At 36.9% G+C, this 21150-nt stretch overlaps 2 protein-coding genes across 5 annotated transcripts in view; both read left to right on the plus strand.

Moving 5' to 3' along the window:
• The window catches only part of csnk1g1 (casein kinase 1, gamma 1), a 44285-nt gene extending 34934 nt beyond the window's left edge, over window positions 1-9351 (plus strand). For 2 of the 4 annotated variants that reach the window (XM_037759482.1, XM_037759496.1), the window contains 2 exons: window positions 4081-4104; window positions 5043-9351. In XM_037759482.1, the coding sequence (XP_037615410.1) occupies window positions 4081-4104; window positions 5043-5097 (79 nt within the window). In that variant the 3' untranslated portion in view covers window positions 5098-9351. The remainder of the gene's footprint in view (window positions 1-4080; window positions 4105-5042) is intronic. The other 2 variants (XM_037759487.1, XM_037759503.1) reach the window with 1 other exon arrangement.
• Window positions 9352-10807: 1456 nt separating this feature from the next.
• On the plus strand, window positions 10808-19472 carry LOC119482106 (40S ribosomal protein S17-like). Its single transcript, XM_037759512.1, has 5 exons — window positions 10808-10938; window positions 12000-12151; window positions 16242-16347; window positions 16608-16673; window positions 19351-19472. Exons 1-5 carry the CDS (start codon window positions 10936-10938, stop codon window positions 19426-19428), a joined length of 405 nt encoding a protein of 134 aa, XP_037615440.1. The 5' UTR covers window positions 10808-10935; the 3' UTR covers window positions 19429-19472.
• Window positions 19473-21150: the final 1678 nt, after the last annotated feature.

Here is a 21150-nt window from a genome sequence, read left to right on the forward strand (position 1 = left end):
CTCTTTTTTTTTTCTTTTAGTTGTTCATTTAACATGTTAAAGTACTGCTAACATGTAAACTAACATGCTTCAGTTATATAACCATCAATCATAGTTACTCAGGTTTATAATTCTGTTTGTTATTAAAATTCTGTTCTCATTGTAACTGATGATAATAATAATAATAATAATAATAATAATAATAATAATAATAATAACAACAACAATAATATGTATAATACTGTTTACCATGAAACTGATATTTTCTGAGATGGTTATCGTACCATGAAAAACTCACACCGTTACAACCCTATTTGTCTCTAGTCGCCAGCACAACCTCACTCAAGCTGAGCCAATCATTTTATTCCAAGACTCGGCTTTGATTAAGACTCTGGTCCCGATCAGCTCCGTTACCAAGCAGGACCACAATAGTGCAGGTCAGCCTAGTTATTCCCTGTTGTGAGGCTGTGGTAGAAACATTTATGGTTATGGCTATACCAGGCTCATTGAAATACGCTGTTAGCATGTAAAATATTAGCTAAGTGGGCCTAGTTGGGGATGTGGGAGTGTAGCTGGTAGGCAGATAAATGTCTTTTTTCCCTGTAAATACTGGGTGTAGAATAGAGAGATGTACTTTATGGATCCCAAATTGGGAAATTATTGTCTTACAGCAGCAGGTTATCCAGGCAATGCACAGGAACAGTAAATACACAGAATTGGTACATAAAAAACTAAAACAGACAAACAAATGTGTTTGTGTTTAATTAGATGACAAAATTGTGTGACAGTTTCAGAGGACAAGAGGCGCAGGAGGCGCACAAAACATTTTAGCTGATTTTAAATTGAAAGTCAGTGCTGAATAACTGGTCCATTGAGAAGGTAATATCCTCATCGGGACGGGTAATCATTTAAAATGAGGGAAAATTATTCCAAAAGCAAAATATCAGTAATAAAGTAAAATGAACTCCATTTTCCTAAAGTAGATGGTGTTAGATTGTAATTGTAGCATTGTAATGCATTGTTATGTTAATTACATCTTGTATATCTTGACATATAATATCTATCAATGTATTTAGCTTCAGCCCAGCTCTCTTAGAGTTATTATAATACATATTGTAGGGATTTTATTTACCATCTTTCCCACCAGAGTCCATCAAAGCCATTGTAAAAGAAAAAAAAGAAAGAAAAAAAAAAGGAGATTTCCTTCTGCTGAGTCTCCTCATGAATCTTCCAAAGGTTCATTCACTTTAATCTGCTCTCATTTCTATTCCTGCCCAGATGACAGGCCTTCCTCCTGTTGTCTCCATTCACACTATTGTTTGATATGATGATCGGCGCGTTTACTCCCAGTCTCTTTGATACCTCGTCAGACATGTCAATGTTTGATATGAGAACATGAAGTAATGAATGCAAATCATGCGTCTGATGCAATTTAATTAATGTATTGCCTTTTGAGGGAATAGCAGGTTCCCATGGTGAATTAATGCCGCATGTACAGTTGGCTCTTTCATCGTTATATTAACATTCATGGGCTGAAATTTGCTTCTGACTGTCGAACAGTAACTAAATCATTTTCAGTCTGTGCAGGATCAGGTTAAACTTACTGTGGATTTTGGTTTCCATCAGTGATTCTATAATCTAGTAATCACAATATGCGTCAGTGCTTCCTCCATCTGATTTATAGCCGTAGCAATAGTACACTAATTTTATCCTTATCTTTAAATATACCTTGAATTACAAAACGTTGTACTAATAACTAAATGATTAGCTTGAAGTAGCTTTGGTTAGGTTAGCATATTCAAATATGTCCCGATAAATCTAAACTGCAGGAGTACTACTTACTCTGAAACACACGTTTCTCCATACATGTATATATAAATAAAACAAAGTCATACCTACATTTACAAAGGTTTCACAGTAATATTAATATATACCTTGACCTCCTAAAACTGTTATTTGTGGAAGGTTTGGTACAGCTTGTGATGCTACAGCTACTTTCTGTTTACATAGTTGATTGCTATTGATTGGACAGCACTACCGATGTTTCCTCGCAACTGATTTACACATTATTATTAGGGCTGCAACTAACGATTATTTTCATTGTCGATTAATCTGTTGATTATTTTCTTCATTAATTGGATTAGTTGTTTGGTCGGTTTAAAATGTCAGAAAATGGTGAAAAATGTCGATCAGTGTTTCCAAAAGCCCAAGATGACGTCCTCAAATGTCTTGTTTTTTCTTAATACTCAAATCGATTAATCGTTTATCAAAATAGTTGGTGATTAATTTAATAGTTGACAACTAATCGATTAATTGATTCTACATTACTAATGTCTAAGACATTAAGTTTTAATGGTGCGTCCAGATTTAGTAAATCACTAGTTAAAAAGTAGTTACTGAGGAATTAGAAAGAACTTATCACACGATATTAGTAATGGATTTATTACAAATAGTTGGGTCAACCCAATGTGTTGCATTTATTTTCATTGTGGCTTCTAGGGCTGTACCGAATGTCTTTTTTTTTTTTTTACGTACGGAGCTTCTATTGAGGTTTTTGAATGAAGGTTGGGATGTCTGTCGTCATATTTTATGACATTATCACCCAAAAAAAATAATCTAAATCCTCCAACAAAATCCTAATTTTGAATAAAGTGATTCATCGGAATAAATGAGTTAGTCTTTTTTTAATAAATCAACTTTCTTTATTGAATATAACTCGTGACTGCGTGCCTCCCTTTGTGTGCGGCAAGTGGGAGAGCAAACATATTGGCGTTTAGCCTTTCAAAAACAGCATTTTCACTGGTGAAAATTTAGCTTTTGAAAGGCTAAATGCCAACAAACATGGATTGACGCAGAGTATTTCGTTAGATAAAAACGTGAATTTTGGAAATGATTACATCCATCTATTTTCAATAAACTTTGACTTTTGGACCACACAAGTCTGAAACAATCACATGCAGCCACCACTGGAAGCTAATTCTACTAATAATATGATACTAATAACATTAGTGTAGCGTGATCTTTGTTTGCAACCGTGCAGAAATACCGGGTTTAAACAGAATGAATAGACATGCAAAAAATTAAGCATCAAGCTATTCGGTACTGACCTAGTTGTAGGTGTTTTCAAAGTCCACCAACTTTTCTCAAGATGGAGACTGGCATTCAATGTCTGACATTAAGAAATATTAGAAACTACACAATTGAATCATACGAGCAATTGATTTTTTTTTAGGAAGCAGACAAGGTAATTTTTAAAAAGGATGTTAAATGCACATTGTTATTGCAAATGTAGCATACATTACACAATATATGTTGATACTGTAACATCCTCATAGCCAGAAGTTGAGGGAGAAATGATTATACCAGCTTAAATGTGCTCCTAGACTCTAACTCTCAGACGGAGTGCGTTTAGCAGCCTGGGCCGGCTTTTTGTAATTGTTTTCAATGAAATAGAAGCGTTTTGCGCGTTGCTTTTGCGTTGCTGAGTGCCTTACGTTTTTTAAAGGAGCGCCCTGAACGCCTCGAATTGAAAAAAAATTCAACTCAGAGTGAAAAAGCACCCGTCGTCATTTGTGTTTTTTCTCATTGTGGTGACTTTTGCTGGATACCCGGAGCTTTATGACTTCACCAAACGTAGTTACCATGATCTGAACAGAAAACAGGCAAATTATTGCTGTATTTGAGATTTTGGGTAAGTTGTTTTCATTAATTTAAATGTTACTATTAACTATTTGGGTAACGTACAATTTATGGTTTGTATTAAGGTAACGTTAGCACTCATTTGGTGGTTGCCTAGCAACAATATAAAATATAAAGATGCAGCAAAATGCAAAAAACGCTCCGTATGAATACGGGCAACAACAAGGCAGTGCGGTGCGTCTCACGTTTCACATAGTCTCTGTGTGATCAGGGCCTTAAATGTTGTGTAACCTTCTCTGTGATCTTTCCTCCTTTAACCTCTCAAATGTCTCCTCTCTATGTCCACCGCTGTCCTGTTGGTTTGTTTGTGTGCATGTTTGTGTGGCATGTGCGCATCATCTTGGTCTCGCTGTATTAATCTTTCTTTTCTCTTTACACTCTTTCCTCTCTCTTCTTCTGTAGCTGCGTGAAAATGCTCAACCTGTGGTGAGTCCCTCTCTGCTAGTCCACATCAGACTCATGGGACAGGGAGTGGACCAGCCTAGGCTGGGGTTGTTATTTACAAATTTGAACTAGACTCTTACTGGTACAATAGTGCCATATACCCCTGAGAACACTGTCTACTATGTGTGCTATCAAGTCTCTGCCCTTTTCTGCCTTTTTGCCACCACCGCCCAATGTTGTTAAGTGACAGATGAGTAAAAAATACTGTAAACAGTGCTGCCATTTCAGCAGGCTTTTTAATTTAAAACTCGATGCCACATCGGGGCAGAAAGAATAAACAAGTACTTTGTTAAACTAAGTTAATAAATCGTCTTTTTTGTGTGAGCCCCTGTAATATTTGTCAGATCTCACTCTTTTAGCAGCACATTTGGCCTCAGATTAAAGGTCTTTAAACTCCTGTTGCATGATGCACCATTATTTGTTATTAATGAATTAATCTGAGAGTACCCAGTCACTGTCCTATGTCTTGATCCACAGCTTTTTTCTTGTCTTTGTATGTTTTTATTAACCACTCAGGCGCACCGTGTCTTGTGCTCTTTGTGTGCACTGCTCTATTTTTTTTGCATAGGAGAATTTTTTGCTGTCAGAGTCACTGCAGCAGTTTATAGTTGAGTCCCCTCTGACAGGTTTCTGTGGGAGGGGAATAAGCATGCAAACACTTGGTGGATGGCAGTGCATCCATCTTGTCCTTGATGCTAATGTTTTACTAATTAAACCTTTTGCCAGCTGCAGTTCTCACTATTATGATCCCCAAAACACACATCTATCCAGATTTGAAACACTCAAATTCAGCTCTCGAGATACAGTATTTAACACACTAATTTAAGCAGTCTGCTCGTGTTTGTTCTTTCTTTTTTTTTTGCTTCATCTGACGCCTCTCTCATCTACATGTCGGTTTAATGTGCGTCTCTGTCCCGCAGGTGCTGCTGTTTCTTCAAGCGAAAACGGAAGAAGAACACGCCGAGGCACAAATGATCGTCCACCACCGGCCTGAAACGCCCCAAGTGTCCGGCTCAGTTGATTGTGATTTCAAAAATCAATAAGGTCCCATTCCGAATAAAAGAGGGAGACAACTGAAAGATCTTGATTGAATTGTTCTCCGGTGGGACCCGTTATAAATGGCTTGTTGAGATGTACAAGACGCTTGTGTCTTTTGATGGGAGTCTTTTTTCATTTTTTCTTCTTTTTTCTTTTTTTTTTCCTCCAAGATGTGTGGGAATGTTTTGCGGGCCAGTCGTCCAAACCGGGAACCTTTTTGTTGGAATTTTGCAGAGGATAATCTTTTTTTGTTTTTTCTCCCTGAGACACCCAGCATTTGTATTTTTTCTCTCCTCATTTTTGCCGTATTTTTTGCTCCTGTTTCTCGCCTGTGGTATTGCAAAGGAAGAGACAGATCTTCCTGTGGAGTCTTGCCACCTTCAGCCTGTTGCATAATATGATTTCTTTGTTTGACTCACAAAATCATGTTTCCCGTCTGTCAAGTCCCAGTTCAAAGTGGTTTGCCCCCTCGTTTAGTTTGCGAACTCATTTTGACACGGAGCCCTTTTGGTCATTCCTGACGTGGGACTGAATGTAAACCCGAACACACGAGGAGCCAAGAGTGTAACTGCCCATCTTCAGGCACAAAGAGCATCAGTCTGCCATTTGGCCCCTGCACTTTTTTCCTCCAAAGAGGTCAACCCTGGCACTGGGACCCGGGCCTGAGAGAACAGAAGACCAGAGACGCCTCCTGCACTGTGTTCTCTGAGGAGGATTTCTGCTCACGCTGCTTGGTTAAAGCGCTCCCCTTAACCACGCCGCTGTCGAAAAAACACACTACAGTCTCTTTTTGACTCACATGCAGTTTTTGCTCTTGTTGGCTTTGTGATAATGAGCAGACACTTGTACATGGGGCTGAAAAATAATGCTATTTATGCTATTTATCTCTTGGTTGCCACCAGTTTTTCTTACTAATTCTAAAACATACACACTGAATGTATGGACAGAGACGTAAATGACTTTGGAGCATTTATATAATCTGTCATGCGCATGGGAAGGAAATTGCAGTTAAGGAGTTAAGACCAATGTTTTAAAAAAAAAAAAGGAAAAAAGTGAGACCAAAACTATTAGAGGGTCTTAAATGTTCTTGATCTTAATAATGTGATGGTTAATAATGGACTCTACACCAGTAGACACTGGGGGCTTTGGAGTGACAAGAGAAACTGGCGTGATGTGCTTTGGAGATTGAATCACAGCCTCTCGACGCTACTGTCCAATGCCTTAACCCCGACCAACCGACCAGTCGACCACCACATCACATCACCAGTTGGATAGACAAGTTGGCAGCATGACGGTTGTGAGATTTGCAATTATTTTGGGGTCACCTGTATAATAAAGCCCAAAGTTGCGGACTGTTCCCCAGCTAGCATCAGAGCAGTTAATGACTTCCCTTGTAACACTGAGGATCCCAAGAGCGAGCAATGCCAAATGGAAGGTTTGGTGTAATAATGTGTAACGGTGTAATGGCGTCCCTGCCCCCTGCGTGTCCAGTCTGAAGACCCCCTGTGCTGCAAAGCGATGTTTTAAGTTTGGACGACTCTGCTGAACCCTCCTGTACCCCCCCCCAACCCCCTCCCGGTCCCTCCTCTCCTCGACGCCGAGAGAGAAACGTCAGCGAGGGCGGATAAGTGAACGTGTCCATACCATTTTTATTTTCATTTAGTGTCATGGAGGACTGCCTTGAAACAATATCCTCGATATGTCACCTTGCCTATCCTCCAAACAGAGAGTGAATTACCGTACATAGGTGTTTTATTTTTTTATTTTATATCTTGCTAATGTGAATTTCTTTGAATGCAATTTTTTTTTTTCCATTCCAAATAGCCATGGTTTTATGGGGAAAGAGAGGGTAACAAAAAAAAAAGCTTGAGACCATGACTGCACTACATTTGTTGACCCCGGCTTTCCCTGACAAGACCCTGCCTTCTTAATACTGTACTTTAAACGTGCTTATTACTTTAATTGTAGCTGCCTCGTGTGCTAGGCCTTCCCTATAGGGTGCAGGGAATACACTTTAAATCGACTTTTATCCCCACCCACTCCTTTTTTTGTTGTGCCATGACACCCTCTCCCTTTCCTCTCTACACACACACACATACACATACACACATACACATACACAAGTCCTAGATGAATCAACTGTCATCGCAGTGTTAGATTTGGCGTTTTGTGGACCTGCTCCATCATCTTTAGAAATGTTGTAGATGTTGCAAACTATCTCAAAGAATCAGTATGTAAACCTGCTTGTTTCGTGTATTTACACTGTATAGCTTTCGGTTTATTCTCACCCCCCTGACATGTCAGTTTCTCCGGGGTCTAAGTTATTGTGTTATTGAAAGTACTTGAATATGAAAATCTACGGGACCTTTTCTTGTTTGTTTTTATTTTCTTGGTCGTCATTATCATAGTAATTCCACGCATAGGATTTGAGGGGATCGGTGGGAAAACAGGCTATTTTGAATGACAGGTATTCATTTCTTTGAGACGTCTTAGTGCCTCGTGAGTGTGTTGGACAGGTGTCGGACTTACCTGTGGTGTCCTGTGTTAGCTGACCGGATGAGGTTTTTACCCGGAGGGGGTGCAGTTAGGTGTTGGTTTGGAGGTTAAAATCTCCCTGTGAAACATTCACCATAATGTATTTTGATCCGACACCAAACCTGTGACATCTGCTGCCTTTTGATTCTCCCCACAAAGCATCAGCGGCACCCGGACTGTTTTCATTCCAGCTTTCCTGAGAAAAGTTGAAAGTATTTCTGCGTAGTGAGATGGATGTCCAGACGATATAGCCTTCAACGTTCCCCCTGAATTCCCCGAGTGCCATTCCTGAGACGACTACTACTACTACTAGCCCATGCCTTTTACCTGTGCCAGGAAAATATGAAGTTGAATGTTTCTTTTGACCATCGCATTCCACCTTGTGTCCTTGACGTGTCCACTGTCATTAATGAAAAACTCGCAGAGCGACGTGGCTCAATTCAGTACCAGGAAGTGTTGTTGGAGTTGTCGGAAAAAAAGTGTTTTATGAGTCGCTTCTGTTGGTTCTCTTAATGTTGAAACCAAGTTTATTATTTTAGAGTTGTGACTGGTCGTCTTTGCAACATCTGCTTCTTCCTTAAACTGTGGGTCGTCCGGCTGAACTGGTAGATATAGATATATTACTCTGATGTATTTACTTTTTACTCTCTGGGCCTCATACAGAGCGATATAGGAGTACTCTGTATGGTTTGTATCTGCATGGCTTATCTGGAGGCGACAGCAAGCGGTCTTTCTCTCTCTCTCTCTCTCTATCTCCAGTGAATCTTCTCACCTGTCGGCTCATAATACTGTTGGGTCAGTGAGACGTTACGGCTTCCAGTCCTCATGTAAGATAAATAACTTTTTCATGTCTTCTCACAGCACATTCCATTTCAGTTCCCATTATTTCTGATAAACTTCACTTCAGTCAGCCTTGTGTTTATGGCTTTGGTTGTGTGTAAGTCACATTCCTGTGTGTCAAAGCTGTGTAAATCAAAGCAAAGGACAGTTAAAGTGTGAATGAATGGCTTTAGGTCTTTATGGGTTCTCTGGCACTTTTCCCTTGTTGCTGTACTGTAGAGTTGTCTTGGATTTACTGTATATTTTTCTTTGAGGGAGAGGTTTAGGGTGACATTTACTGCAATATTGTGATGATTATTTGAAAATTGTAAATTGTACAGAGTTCACAATTATACTCTTTGTTCTTTCTGTTGGGATTCCATATAAAATATGTATTCTTTGATTTTTTTTGTTTTGTTTTTGTTTTCCTCTCAGACTGTGGAAAATCAAATTGTACAGCTCCAAGAGTTTATCCTCCCCTCAGCATTGTTTTTTTTCAGAGCTATGATTAAGAGAAATCTTAAAACTGTAAATAAATATTATTGTGTTGAAATATGAATGTCACTTCAAAAATGTATTTGAATGAGTTAGTCAAGGGCTTCAAGAATGAAGGACCCAAATTTCTTCTTTTTATGGTTTCATATTTTTAATTTACAGAAAGGTAAAGGTCCTTTTTATCTGAGATGCCTATGTTTTGTTTTGTTTTCCTCCTTGGATTCATATAATACAATGTGTCACACATGAACCTTATAAAATCACTTTTTATTCCCTCCACACCTAAAGGGAAACTCCAGTTTGCACCCTTTTTTATGTAAAATAAAAGATCTCTCCACCTTGTGGGAATGTCTTTTGTGAGATGATTTTGTATGAAGTGCTTCAGATATTGTATTCTAACTTTAATGAAGTCGCAAAATGAATCCAGCTAGTTTGCGCTAATCTCCGAGTAGAGTTATGTTGTCTTCATGGATCCTCTGTGTCAGGATTTCGGTCTGACCCTTTGGAACTTCTTATTAGATGTTTTCTGTTTAAAGAGTAAATGAAAAATCTGATTATAATTATATTATATTTGCGTGGGTACACTATATACAGAGAGGAGGGGGCTTATGCATTTTCTATTGTCATTTAATATATATTGAGTTGATAACCTGATTATTCTCAGATTTTTCCCTCTTCCCTTTTATTATGAATTTAACAACATAACATCAAGACAGTTAACTTATATTACCATGCACAGCAAATGCTTCGATACATCTTTCAATTTAGACTGTAAAGGAAACCATGTTCTGAATAACTTGTCGGAGGTAATCTTGACAAGAACGGTGCGGTTTGCTCTTCAGAATAAGTTGTCTGAGTCGATGGTAAGATTGCGCATGCCTCTAAATTAAAACAATGTCCCCTTGTCACAGGTTGCACAGGTTGTCAGGGAGTTGTTAAGATGAGTAGTTACTGAGATTTAATTTAGAGCGCTGTATATAGGATCACCATTAGCTCATGTGGTTGCTAGTCTTTCTGGGGTCCACAACATTGTACATTTCCTACAATACTTACTGTATTTAACAGTTGTACTTAATAGTTTCTTTGCAGCTTAAGACTTAAATTCAATATTATATATTGTCTTAAATAATGTCAGCTTTTCTTTTTTTTCTTGTTTTTTTTAAACTTGCATCTTCATTAAAACATATTATTAATTCACACTCAATTGATGCTTTTTTTTTTAAAAAAAAGGTTTTATTTTGAAGTCCTTTTTTTATATTTGTTCACTCATACAGCAGTAAGCTCACAATGAACAGAAAAAAAAGGTGGCTAAGAATTTTAATTTGTTTTTTATTTAAAAAATGTCAATGATAACATGAATGTATAATACGATTAATACACAACACATTTGATGCTTGAATATATTTTATTGCAACTGGTTTAAATAAGTTAAGATGAGCATTTATTAATCAGGCATTGCAGCAGCACAAGGATGGGATAAGTACAGATAGAAAAAAAAAAAATTATAATAATTAATAATAAATTACAAGGCAAGCAGTATATATACAGTACCAACGATCAGTGTTATACTTAAACTAATAGTGCAGTAACCTGTCAAGCAAAGTGACATATTGGTGTGACAAAGTCAGCAAAATACAGTATATGTAAAAGTAATATGATAGTATTATATATAATATGATTAAATAATTATACTTACAGTACATGATGAATGCAGGGATTTGGCTTGTACGTAATTATTATCCATTCTGACACAATAACTTTATCCACCATTGATAAAGTGTGTATAGAAGTTGTATTAGTTGTCTCTCTTCAGGTGCACTTCTCCTCTCCCGCCGCTAGTGGTCGCTGTGGGCCGCGGTGCTGTGTCTCATCTATAAACCTCCTGTATGAACTTCCGGTGTCTCTCTTCCACCGGTCCGGGTAAACATGGTGGGTAACACAGAGAACACTTCACCTCACCAGCCCGCACAATCCTCTTCAATCCTCACTGTTAACTCACCCACTAAGTGGTTACACACATCACTCTGCACACTGACGGCACAAAGATTTATAAACGATGGGTTTGGATGCTTTTTAGTGGAGTTAAATATGTGTAAACACGGGCTAAATGTTGCTGTGTCACAAGCTAACAGGCTAACGGTTGCCATGCTACAAGCTACCTGGCAACCAAACGGCCCAAAACACAACGAGAATGTGTTAACCGTTAACCGTTAACGGTCGGTTTGGTTCAGTGTTCTGTTGTTTAAACGTCACGTTGTTTAGTTACCGTTAGTTAGTTTTAACGGCCAGTTTAACCGTCGCTAGTGTACTAATGTTTTATATGATATTGGCGGTGTGACGCGTTACAAGTCCAGGACAGATCTTACAGTTATATCAGGTTTCATTATTTTAATTATCCTGTCCTGAAACCAACAACATTAAAGCATTTTAGAAACACTGAAACACAGCGTCTTATTTTGAAAAACCTGCCTCGGTGCTGTGACTTCCTGTTTAGAGAGCAGTCTGCAGACTGGCTTCTAGAAGGTTCCAAGTCTCACTACATTTCTTTCACTCAGTGATTAAATTGCTCCTAATTTGTACACTTCTTATCCTTTTAAACAGATTTAAACTCTAACATTGTGAGTTGGGGAAACCTGCAGGCACCCTGAGTGTCAAGACTACAGTAAAATGCCCTCTGATGTGTAATTGCAGCAAATTACACTCCTTGAATCAATATACCACTGCGAAAGAGGTGTTTTGTGATAGTTTTGCTGTGTTTTGACACAAAATAACAATTAATTAGTAACAGGTATTGCTATATTAGTTATAGAATACCATCCCAGCTGAAAATATTCCCAGTTTGACCACTAATACGCAGTCCAGTGTAATGAACATCAACTAACAACTCCACGTGTGATTTTCTTCCACATTATACATCCTTATTGTATGTTTTATTACTATATTTCTCAGTTGTATGAACACTGAAGCGTCTCTGTTTGGTTTCTCTTCAGGGGCGAGTCAGGACCAAGACGGTCAAGAAGGCCGCCAGGGTCATCATTGAGAAATACTATATGCGTCTGGGCAGTGACTTCCACACCAACAAGAGGGTGTGTGAGGAGATCGCCATCATCCCCAGCAAGCCTCTGCGCAACAAAATTGCAGGGTAAGTGGAATTTGCTGCTATTTTTAAGTGTGTGTGTGTGTGTGTGTGTACGTACTGCAGAAGCATGCTCTCCTGCTAGCTGGTGTTGTTGCTCAGACCCCCCCATCAGTGTTTTATGATAAGTCGAGCACAAGTGATTGTTATTGTTTGCAGCCTGGTTCAACTTTCTGAGTTCACCTCAAACTTGATGGTGACATGAAAGTGTTCTTCAGCAGCAGCATAAAACAGGCTGTTTAGCAGGATATGTCATTTCTTTAGCAAGAGGATGAATAGTAGTTAACAGGGGCTGCGTTCCAAATCGCAAACTTTCTGTGCATTCAAATACCCTTGCTACCTCACTAAAGTTTTAGTATGTCTCAATACATAATATGTCAAATGCCAAAAATACCACAATGTCCAACTACATCCGGTCGCATTTTGCAGTATGCAAGCCAGCATACTTTTCTGTCTATTCTGACCCACAATCCTCTGCGCAGCGGATATATGAGCATGAGGGTCTAAGTTTAAGATGCAATGTTATGACAAAGTAGTATTGGTGCCTTCAAATGAGGAGGTGTTTACCGTTCACGAAAAGAGTCCATATGAACACCCCCTCTTGTGGTATTCACAACCACGTAAGTTCACAAGTTGTCATGTTTGTTTGGAGGCCATGGAAGTTCATTTTTCAGGGCATAATAAATTAATATATTGTAATTTCCGTCATATATTTTTTTTCTTCGTAATTTTATAATATGTCTGAGGAAAATGTTTATATTACCAAATGCAGTAAATGCAAAGACTTAATGACAGAGGAAAAACTCTGTTTAGCAAAATGTGGATCATCCATGTTCAATGTTTTTAGCAAAATGCTTGTATTGTCATGGTGCTCTTCAGAGAGATTCAGGGAGTCATTTGTAGCTGCTGCTGTGAAGATTTGATGTTACTGTTGATGACCAGGTTGGTGGTTGAACTTGTGGTAATGTTGGTGATGTCATACAGTCACGCTGATGTTGATGTTTACACTATTTATTACTAGGGGTGGGAAAAATTCACCTATGTATCGCAATTTATTTATTTTTTACGATTCTGAAATAGATTTTTTTAATGCCAGAATCGATATATTTGCTTCATTTGAGTCTATGCAGAGGTCTGCGTGGATACAACCTGCACCCTCACATTTTAAATCCAAAGTGGTAAACACTACACGTAAAGTATGGAAACACTTTGGTTTCATACTTTGCAGGAAAAGCAGAGCTAGACATCACGGCTAAAGCTGCATGCTAACTCTGTCATGGACAGGAAACTTTATCGTATTTCAGTAACGTGCTGTCAAGCCAGCCGTGACTCACATCTCCGTGGTCTAATCGGCTGACAAAATACATATATGGCAACAAGATTGATTGATTATATTCACCAGAAGTATAAAACATGACATGTCCCTTATAAATTAAAAAGAAAACACCACTAATTTGAGAGGGAAATGTCTTTATTCTTTAATTTTTGGGTTATTGGAAAAAATCTAATAAATACTGCCTGACAGTGACTGATGTATTTGACTTCAGGACATCTCTTACTGCATACATGCTGAAAATCAAACATTTTTACTGTATTAATTTAGATATTTTTTTCAAAGTAAAAGTCCCTAGAAGTGTATGGTTTAACTTTTTCCCATGGTCTAGTGTTAAAAAAGTTACCAAATCGCAATAAATTGTAATTTTGAATTGCAATACTTAAAAAGTCGCATTACATATCAAATCGGCACCCAAGTATCGTAATAGTATCGAATTGGGAGATAGGTGTATCGTCCCAGCCTTATTTATGATGGTGCTGTGCTATCCCCTTTTGTATGTCTTCTCCTATTGTCTAATCAGTAGTCTGTCCTGTATTTATGGTGGCACTCAGTTTCCCCCCTGGCGGATTAATAAAGTATTTCATATCGTATCGTGACTGAAAATATCAGCCCCTACTGCTCTTGGCATCTATACTGCACCATGTAGTTTGTTTTGTAAATACAACGACTGATGCTTGTGTTTATTTTTTTTCAAAAGCGGCAGGATGTGTGGTGTTTGTTAATTGACTGAATAAAATGAGCAGTAAACTAGTTGTGTTAACTGTGTTCTGGCTCTGATAATGACCTCAGTTTAAGATAAAGTGCTCACAACACAGTTTTCATGTTCAGATTGTATTCTATATGATGAGTGTGAATTGAAACACAGTGGTTGGTAGCTGTCTGAATGTCGCAGTCCTGTAGATGCATCTCTCACATTTTCCAGACATTTGTTCTTGTGTCAGCTGTGAAAATTAGACGGTGTTCTCTTTGCTGGATCCTGCAGAGCCTTCAGGGTTGATGTGAAAACGAAGCCTCCCAGTCCTCTGTTAATGTTTGTAGTCAGTGGAAGTGAGTGCAGAGAAATTCACAGTGAGTCAGCAGGCAGTAAATTCCCTCAGAGGAATCGACTGCTGTAGTTTCCTGCAGCTGTTCATCTGAATTAAACATATTACCCCATTTTAATAGTTATTCTTGGAATGGATTCTTTTTTATTGAGAAAATAAATGTATTTGGTGCTTGTGCTGAAGAAACGGAGGTGTTGGCCTCTTGTGGCTTGCTGTATTACAGTTGGTGTGTTGCAGTTATTTATCTGTTTTGATTAAAGTGTTCTTATAGCTCCCACTTTTTCTAGACAGCTGGAGGTCAGTCGCGTGCATGCTCAGCAGCTGTTGAATGCAGAGCACTTTAGTTGAATTAATCTGTTTTGTTGTTGTTTTTTGTACTCAAACTGTGGCACATCACAAAGCGATTGTTGTTGCCGAGTTGACTGATTTTCAATGCTTTATATTGATGTTGCAGAATAAATTGGGCTGGTCTTTGTGGTTACTAATGCAAAGTTTTCCCATTATATTCATTGTGTCAGGGAATGTGAGCCACAATATTTATTCATTTGTTTATTTATCGGGTAATCTGTGTGTTATGAACTTCAGAGCAGTTGCACAATGACCACTAACTATTAGGTTTAGTAACACAATACTTCAAATTCCAGCTGCAACTGTGTTTTCAATATTGTTAAATATTTTGATTTTTATTACTGATTTGTCATAAGTCACCAAAGTAATGTCTTAAAATCTCTAATAAAATTAAGTAATCAATCAATTATTAACTGAGATCTGTAACCAGCTCATATTTTATATTTTTACTTGCTACAGTAAATAGATATCATCAAAATGGTCGCACAGTAAGTGCATCTAAATGATCAATCAACTAATGCAGGGGCTATACACTATAGATGTATAGATAAGATAAAACTTAACCAGCACAAGGACAAAAATAAGCACAGATAAATAGAGAAAGTAGAAAATAAATATGAAGAGGTACATTAAAGGAAGAGTGTGTAACAATTAGGGGGATCTATTGGCAGAAATGGAATATAATATTAATAAACATGTTTTCTTTAGTGTATAGTCACCTGATAATAAGAATCGTTGTGTTTTCGTTACCTTATAATGAGCCGTTTATATCTCCATAGGGAGCGGGTCCTCTTCACGGAGTTCATCATGTTGCGCCGCCATGTTTCTACAGTAGCCCAGAACGGACAAACCAAACTCTTAATTTTCTCCTACCTGGGAAGGAGTCGATAATGTTACTCGCTCCCGCCGCCGCTCTCTCTCTCTTCACCACTCACTTCCCACGTACACACACACTCTACGCACTGGCTCTGCTCCAAATGGCTCTAGAGAGGGACATTCACGTTTTCGCGTCGGCCACCGTAGCTCTCAAACACACTCAATAAATCTATTCTGAGGCAAATTATATCACTGGTACAGGCGAGGTAATGTAAAAAACATTTCCCAGTTAAAAATATGTTATATTATTTTTATCTCCACAACCATCTGGCGACCCCGAAGTTGAGAACCACTGTCACCAAAATATAAAAGAACAATTAAAGACAAAATTTACGAGGCAAAAGTGACAGTGGTGTGATTAATAGCAACAGAGTCAGCAAGGTATAGTGTATGTAAACTGTGTACACCAGACTAATATATAAAATGATTATTGTGTTGTCGACTTGTTGGTTATACGGTTGATAATAACCATGTGCTCCTGTTTGTCTCTCAGGTATGTGACACACCTGATGAAGCGCATCCAGCGCGGTCCAGTCAGAGGAATCTCCATCAAGCTGCAGGAGGACGAGAGAGAGAGGAGGGACAACTACGTCCCAGAGGTCCGTTCACACTGTGTTTCTCTGATTCATTCAATATGGTGCTTTGGTTTAGAAACTCACATACATCTCACAATTCCTTTATTGCCATTGGACAAAGTACAACGTACATCTCTCAGTTTTTATCAGTTGTTTGTTTAGATAATGAATGGTGTAACTGACGACCACCGTTAAACTTCCCAGTTGTTGCTAACTAACTTGAACTGAACATTTTAGAAAAGACACAGTTCAGACGGCTAATATGTTGTTGTCTCGTCTTCCAGATCTCTGCTCTGGACCAGGAGCTCATCGAGGTGGATCCAGACACAAAGGAAATGCTGAAGATGCTGGTAAGTGTAGAACACATTTGGCTGCTCTTCTTAGTGACAGATGACAAGCTTTTTGCGTTGAAGATTCCCACTTTGGCCACATGGTAATTAAAATTCCTTCAGGATAATCTGTATAAACATTTCTCAGACATTCTGACTTAAGTAAGTCAAAGTTATTTATTGAGCACATTTAAAAACAATTGTTGACCTTACAGAAAGATGATTACATTCAGATAATGAGGGGTGGAATAAACAAAAATGAATTGATAAAAATGGAGGGGATTAAAATGCATGTGAATTTGAAATTGGAATGGTACATTTTTTAATTGATTTGATTAATTTAAAAGACAATTTGACTAAAACAGTCATGATATGATGAAAACATCTAACATTCATCATTCACAACACTAATTTGCTGTTTATCATTTAAGGAAAGTGGCTTCAAGGGTGGAAGTTACAAAAAATAACTGAAGAGAAGGGAAGTGATGAAAATGTATATGAACTGAAAAATAGTCAATTGATTTGGTAATGATAATTTGGTTTATCGTGTACAGCATGCAATTTTCAAGTAACAAAAATTGCATGTTGTGAATGATGAAGCACCACTGTTACAAATAACATGTCAAGTTTATCAAATCAATTGACAATTTATCACTCTATTTTTCAGTTCACATACATTTTCATCACTTCCCTTTTCTTTAATTATTTTTTGTTACTTCCACCCTTGAGGCTACTTTCCTTAATGGCAAATTTGTGTTTTGAATGATGAATTTAAGATGGGGGAAAATGATAAAACATGGCTGTTTTCATCATATCACAACTGTTTTAGTCAAATCGGCTTTAAATGATTGAAATCTCTTGATAATTTATCACATAATTTTTCATTCCTATGCATTTTGATCACCTCCCCTTTTAATTTATGTTACTTCCACCCCTCATATCAGATCAACAATGCAAACATTATTATTATGAAAATCAATAAGACTCAATCATTTTGGATACAGTACAATCATAAAAACATAACAGGCGTAACTTGTAACATTAATGATGGCTGTTTTAGGTTTGTCATTGAGCCAGTATGCACACTACCAGTGCCTCGGTGACCACACATTAACAAGGCTGACATTAGTTAAGGGATAGTTTAGGTGTTTTGAAGTGGGGTTGTATGAGGTACTTATCCATAGTCGGTGTATTACCTACTGTAGATGACGGTCAGCACGCCCCTAGCTTGGAGAAACAGACAGGCGTTACTGCACGGAAGCAAAGCAATGTTCTGCTGTGGATGGGGCCGGCAGCAAAACTTATTTTAGCCACCTAAAAGAAGTCAGTATCCGTTTAAGTGTACGCTATATTTAGAATATTTCACCCCTTAACCTTGCTGTTAGAAAGCCCTTTCCGACAGGGAACTAAAGCCGTTATCTATGCTCTCGCCAAAGCAACCAGACTCCACTAGAAAAAAATAATTTTTACCTTGCAGAACACGGGGGTTGCTGGTCTAACGCTGCCTCGATTGGTTAGTTCAGATTCACCAAAGTCACACAAAAGCATGCACAAACTAGCCAATCAAGGCAGCGTTAGACCAGCAACCCATGTGTTGTTCTGCAGGGTAAAATTGCATTTTTTTCAATGGAGTCTGGTGGCTTTGGCAAGAGCATAGATGGATACAACTGCTTCAGTTTCCCGTATGAAAGGGCTACCTGACAGCAAGGTAAAGCAGTGAAAATATTCTAAATATAGCGTAAACTTAAACAGATATCGATTTTTTTTTTTTTTTAGGTGAGTCTTTCTTTTAGGTGGCTAAAATATGTTTTGCTGCCGGCCTCGTTCACAGCAGTACATTACTTTGCTTCCGTGCGGTAACTCCTGTCTGTTTCTCCAAGCTCGGGGTGTGCTGACTGTCATCTACTGCAGTCCATACACTGACTATGGATAAGTACCTCATACAACCCCACTTCAAAAAGCTTATGACATGAAGTGCTTTTAACAAATGTAAGAATATTCTTTTTCTAGATAAACCTATAAAACTATCATTTGAGACATTACTGCTCACATGTACTGTATTATCAGTAATCTGTCCATGCAGACAGCATGTAGATGAACTGTCACAAGTTTTTATTTAATAACAGGATTTATCAAAGCAACTTTTCAGACTTCCCCAGATAAAAATAAGTATATCATTTGTACCCTTATTATATTATGTATATAAAAATGTGAACTATACATGTTTATCATGCTTTGTCATCTCAATGAATCATATGATGCAGCTACTGTATTGTTGCAGCATGTGGTCTGTTTGCTAGCATGCTAAAACTCATATTTTGATTCCAAAAGAAACCATATTCCAACACGTCTTATTCAAGATACTTACATTTTCATAACAAATGAGTACTTACCAAAAACAGGAGTAGAAAAGTGCAAAAAATATTATCTTCTGGGGGTACCAAAATCACCAACGTTTTATTTTTTTCTTCTTCTGGGATCAGCAGGCACATATGTTTCGATGACTCGATATCGACAAAGCTGATTGACTTATAATAAAAGCTGTCATTTATGTAACAACCTGCTTCATTGGAAGAAATATCACAATTATGGAGTTCTTTCCTTTTTTTCTGGGCATAATAGGGATGTTTATGAGTAATAGGCCTGTGATGACTAATATTCCTACCTAAATCATGAATTCCTTTTCTTCCTCTCGTAGGATTTCGGTGGCCTGTCCAACCTTCAAGTCACCCAGCCAACTATTGGAATGAACTTCAAAACACCACGAGGACTTTAAAATCATGTTTAAGAATCCTCTTAATAAAATAACATAATTATTAATAAGTGTCTCCCTTTTTTTTTTTACCCAAGAAGTGATGATGAATGTTTCCTAAATGATACATGAACAGCTACATGGAACACAGCCTTTATTATTATAATATTTTATGCCTCTTGTATGGTATTTTTTTAGGGCATACTATACTATGTTTATATGACTTAAGACGTTTTCTGACAATCCAACATACTATACTGTGACTTTTTAATGATTTTTTTCGACATACTATGATAGTATAGAAGGTCGAAAAATTTAAAATAAGTCTTAGTATAGTATGTCGAAAAAAAAGTCGTAGTATAGTATGTTGAAAAAGTAAAGTCATAGTATAGTACATAAAAAAATTGAAGTCATAGAATGTCGAAAAAAATTAAAAAGTCAGTATAGTATGTTGAAAAAATAAAAAAAGTCACAGTATACTATGTCGAAAAAATTCAAGTCACAGTATACTATGTCGAAAAAGGATTAAAAAAAGTCATAGTATAGTATGTCGGAAATATGTTATAGTAAAGTATGTCGAAATAATTAAAAGTCAGTATAGTATGTTGAAAAAATAAAAAGTCATAGTATAGTATGTTAAAAAAAATTAAAGTCATAGTAAAGTATGTTAAAAAAAAATTAAAGTCATAGTAAAGTATGTTAAAAAAAAATTAAAAAGTCAGTATAGTATGTTGAAAAAATTAAAAAATCATAGTATAGTATGTTGAAAATAAAAAGAGATGTCAAAGTATAGTATGTCAAAAAAAAAAGTCATAGTATAATATGTCGACAAAATAAAAAAAGTCATAGTATAGTATGTGTATGAATGTGTGTGTGAATGGGTGAATGCTGACATGTAGTGTAAAGCGCTCAGTGGTCAGAAGACTAGAAAAAGCGCTAAATAAAAGCAAGTCCATTTAGTATGTAGAAAAAAAAAAAAAAGTCAGTATAGTATGTCGAAAAAATTCAAGTCACAGTATACTATGTCGAAAAAGGATTAAAAAAAGTCATAGTATAGTATGTCGGAAATATGAAAAGTCAGTATAGTATGTTGAAAAAATAAAAAAATATACTATACTGTATGTTGAAAAAATTAAAAAGTCAGTATGTTAAAAAAAATTGAAAAGTCATAGTATAGTATGTCGAAAAAATAAAAATAAGTCATAGTATAGTACGTCGACAAAATAAAGAAAATCATAGTATAGTATGTGAAAAATAATTAAAAAGTCATAGTATAGTATGTCGAAAAAAATAAAAAGTCATAGAATGTATGTTGAAAAAATAAAAAGTCATAGTGTAGTATGTTAAAAAAAAATTAAAAGTCATAGTATACTATGTCGAAGAAGGATTAAAAAAAGTCATAGTAAAGTATGTCGACAAAATAAAGAATCATAGTATAGTATGTGAAAAATAATTAAAAAATCATAGTATAGTATGTTGGAAATTTAAGTCAGTATAGTATGTAAAAAAATTAAAAAGAAGTCATAGTATAGTATGTTGAAAAAATAGTCATAGTATAGTTTGTCGAAAAAAATGAAAAAGTCATAGTATGTTGGAAAAAATAAAAAGTCAGTATAGTATGTCGAAAAAAATGAAAAAGTCATAGTATAGTATGTCGGAAATTTAAGTTTTAGTATAGCATGTCGAAAAAAATTAAAAAGTCATTATAGTATGTTGAAAATAAAAAGAGAAGTCAAAGTATAGTAT

The sequence above is a fragment of the Sebastes umbrosus genome, chromosome 2 (assembly GCF_015220745.1).
Source record: "Sebastes umbrosus isolate fSebUmb1 chromosome 2, fSebUmb1.pri, whole genome shotgun sequence".
NCBI classification, from domain to species: domain Eukaryota; kingdom Metazoa; phylum Chordata; class Actinopteri; order Perciformes; family Sebastidae; genus Sebastes; species Sebastes umbrosus.

Coding starts and splice junctions, on each gene's coding strand:
- LOC119482106 (XM_037759512.1), top strand. Junction 12,152..16,241: donor CTGCGCAACAAAATTGCAGG/GTAAGTGGAATT, acceptor TTTGTCTCTCAG/GTATGTGACACACCTGATGA. Junction 16,348..16,607: donor GGGACAACTACGTCCCAGAG/GTCCGTTCACAC, acceptor CTCGTCTTCCAG/ATCTCTGCTCTGGACCAGGA.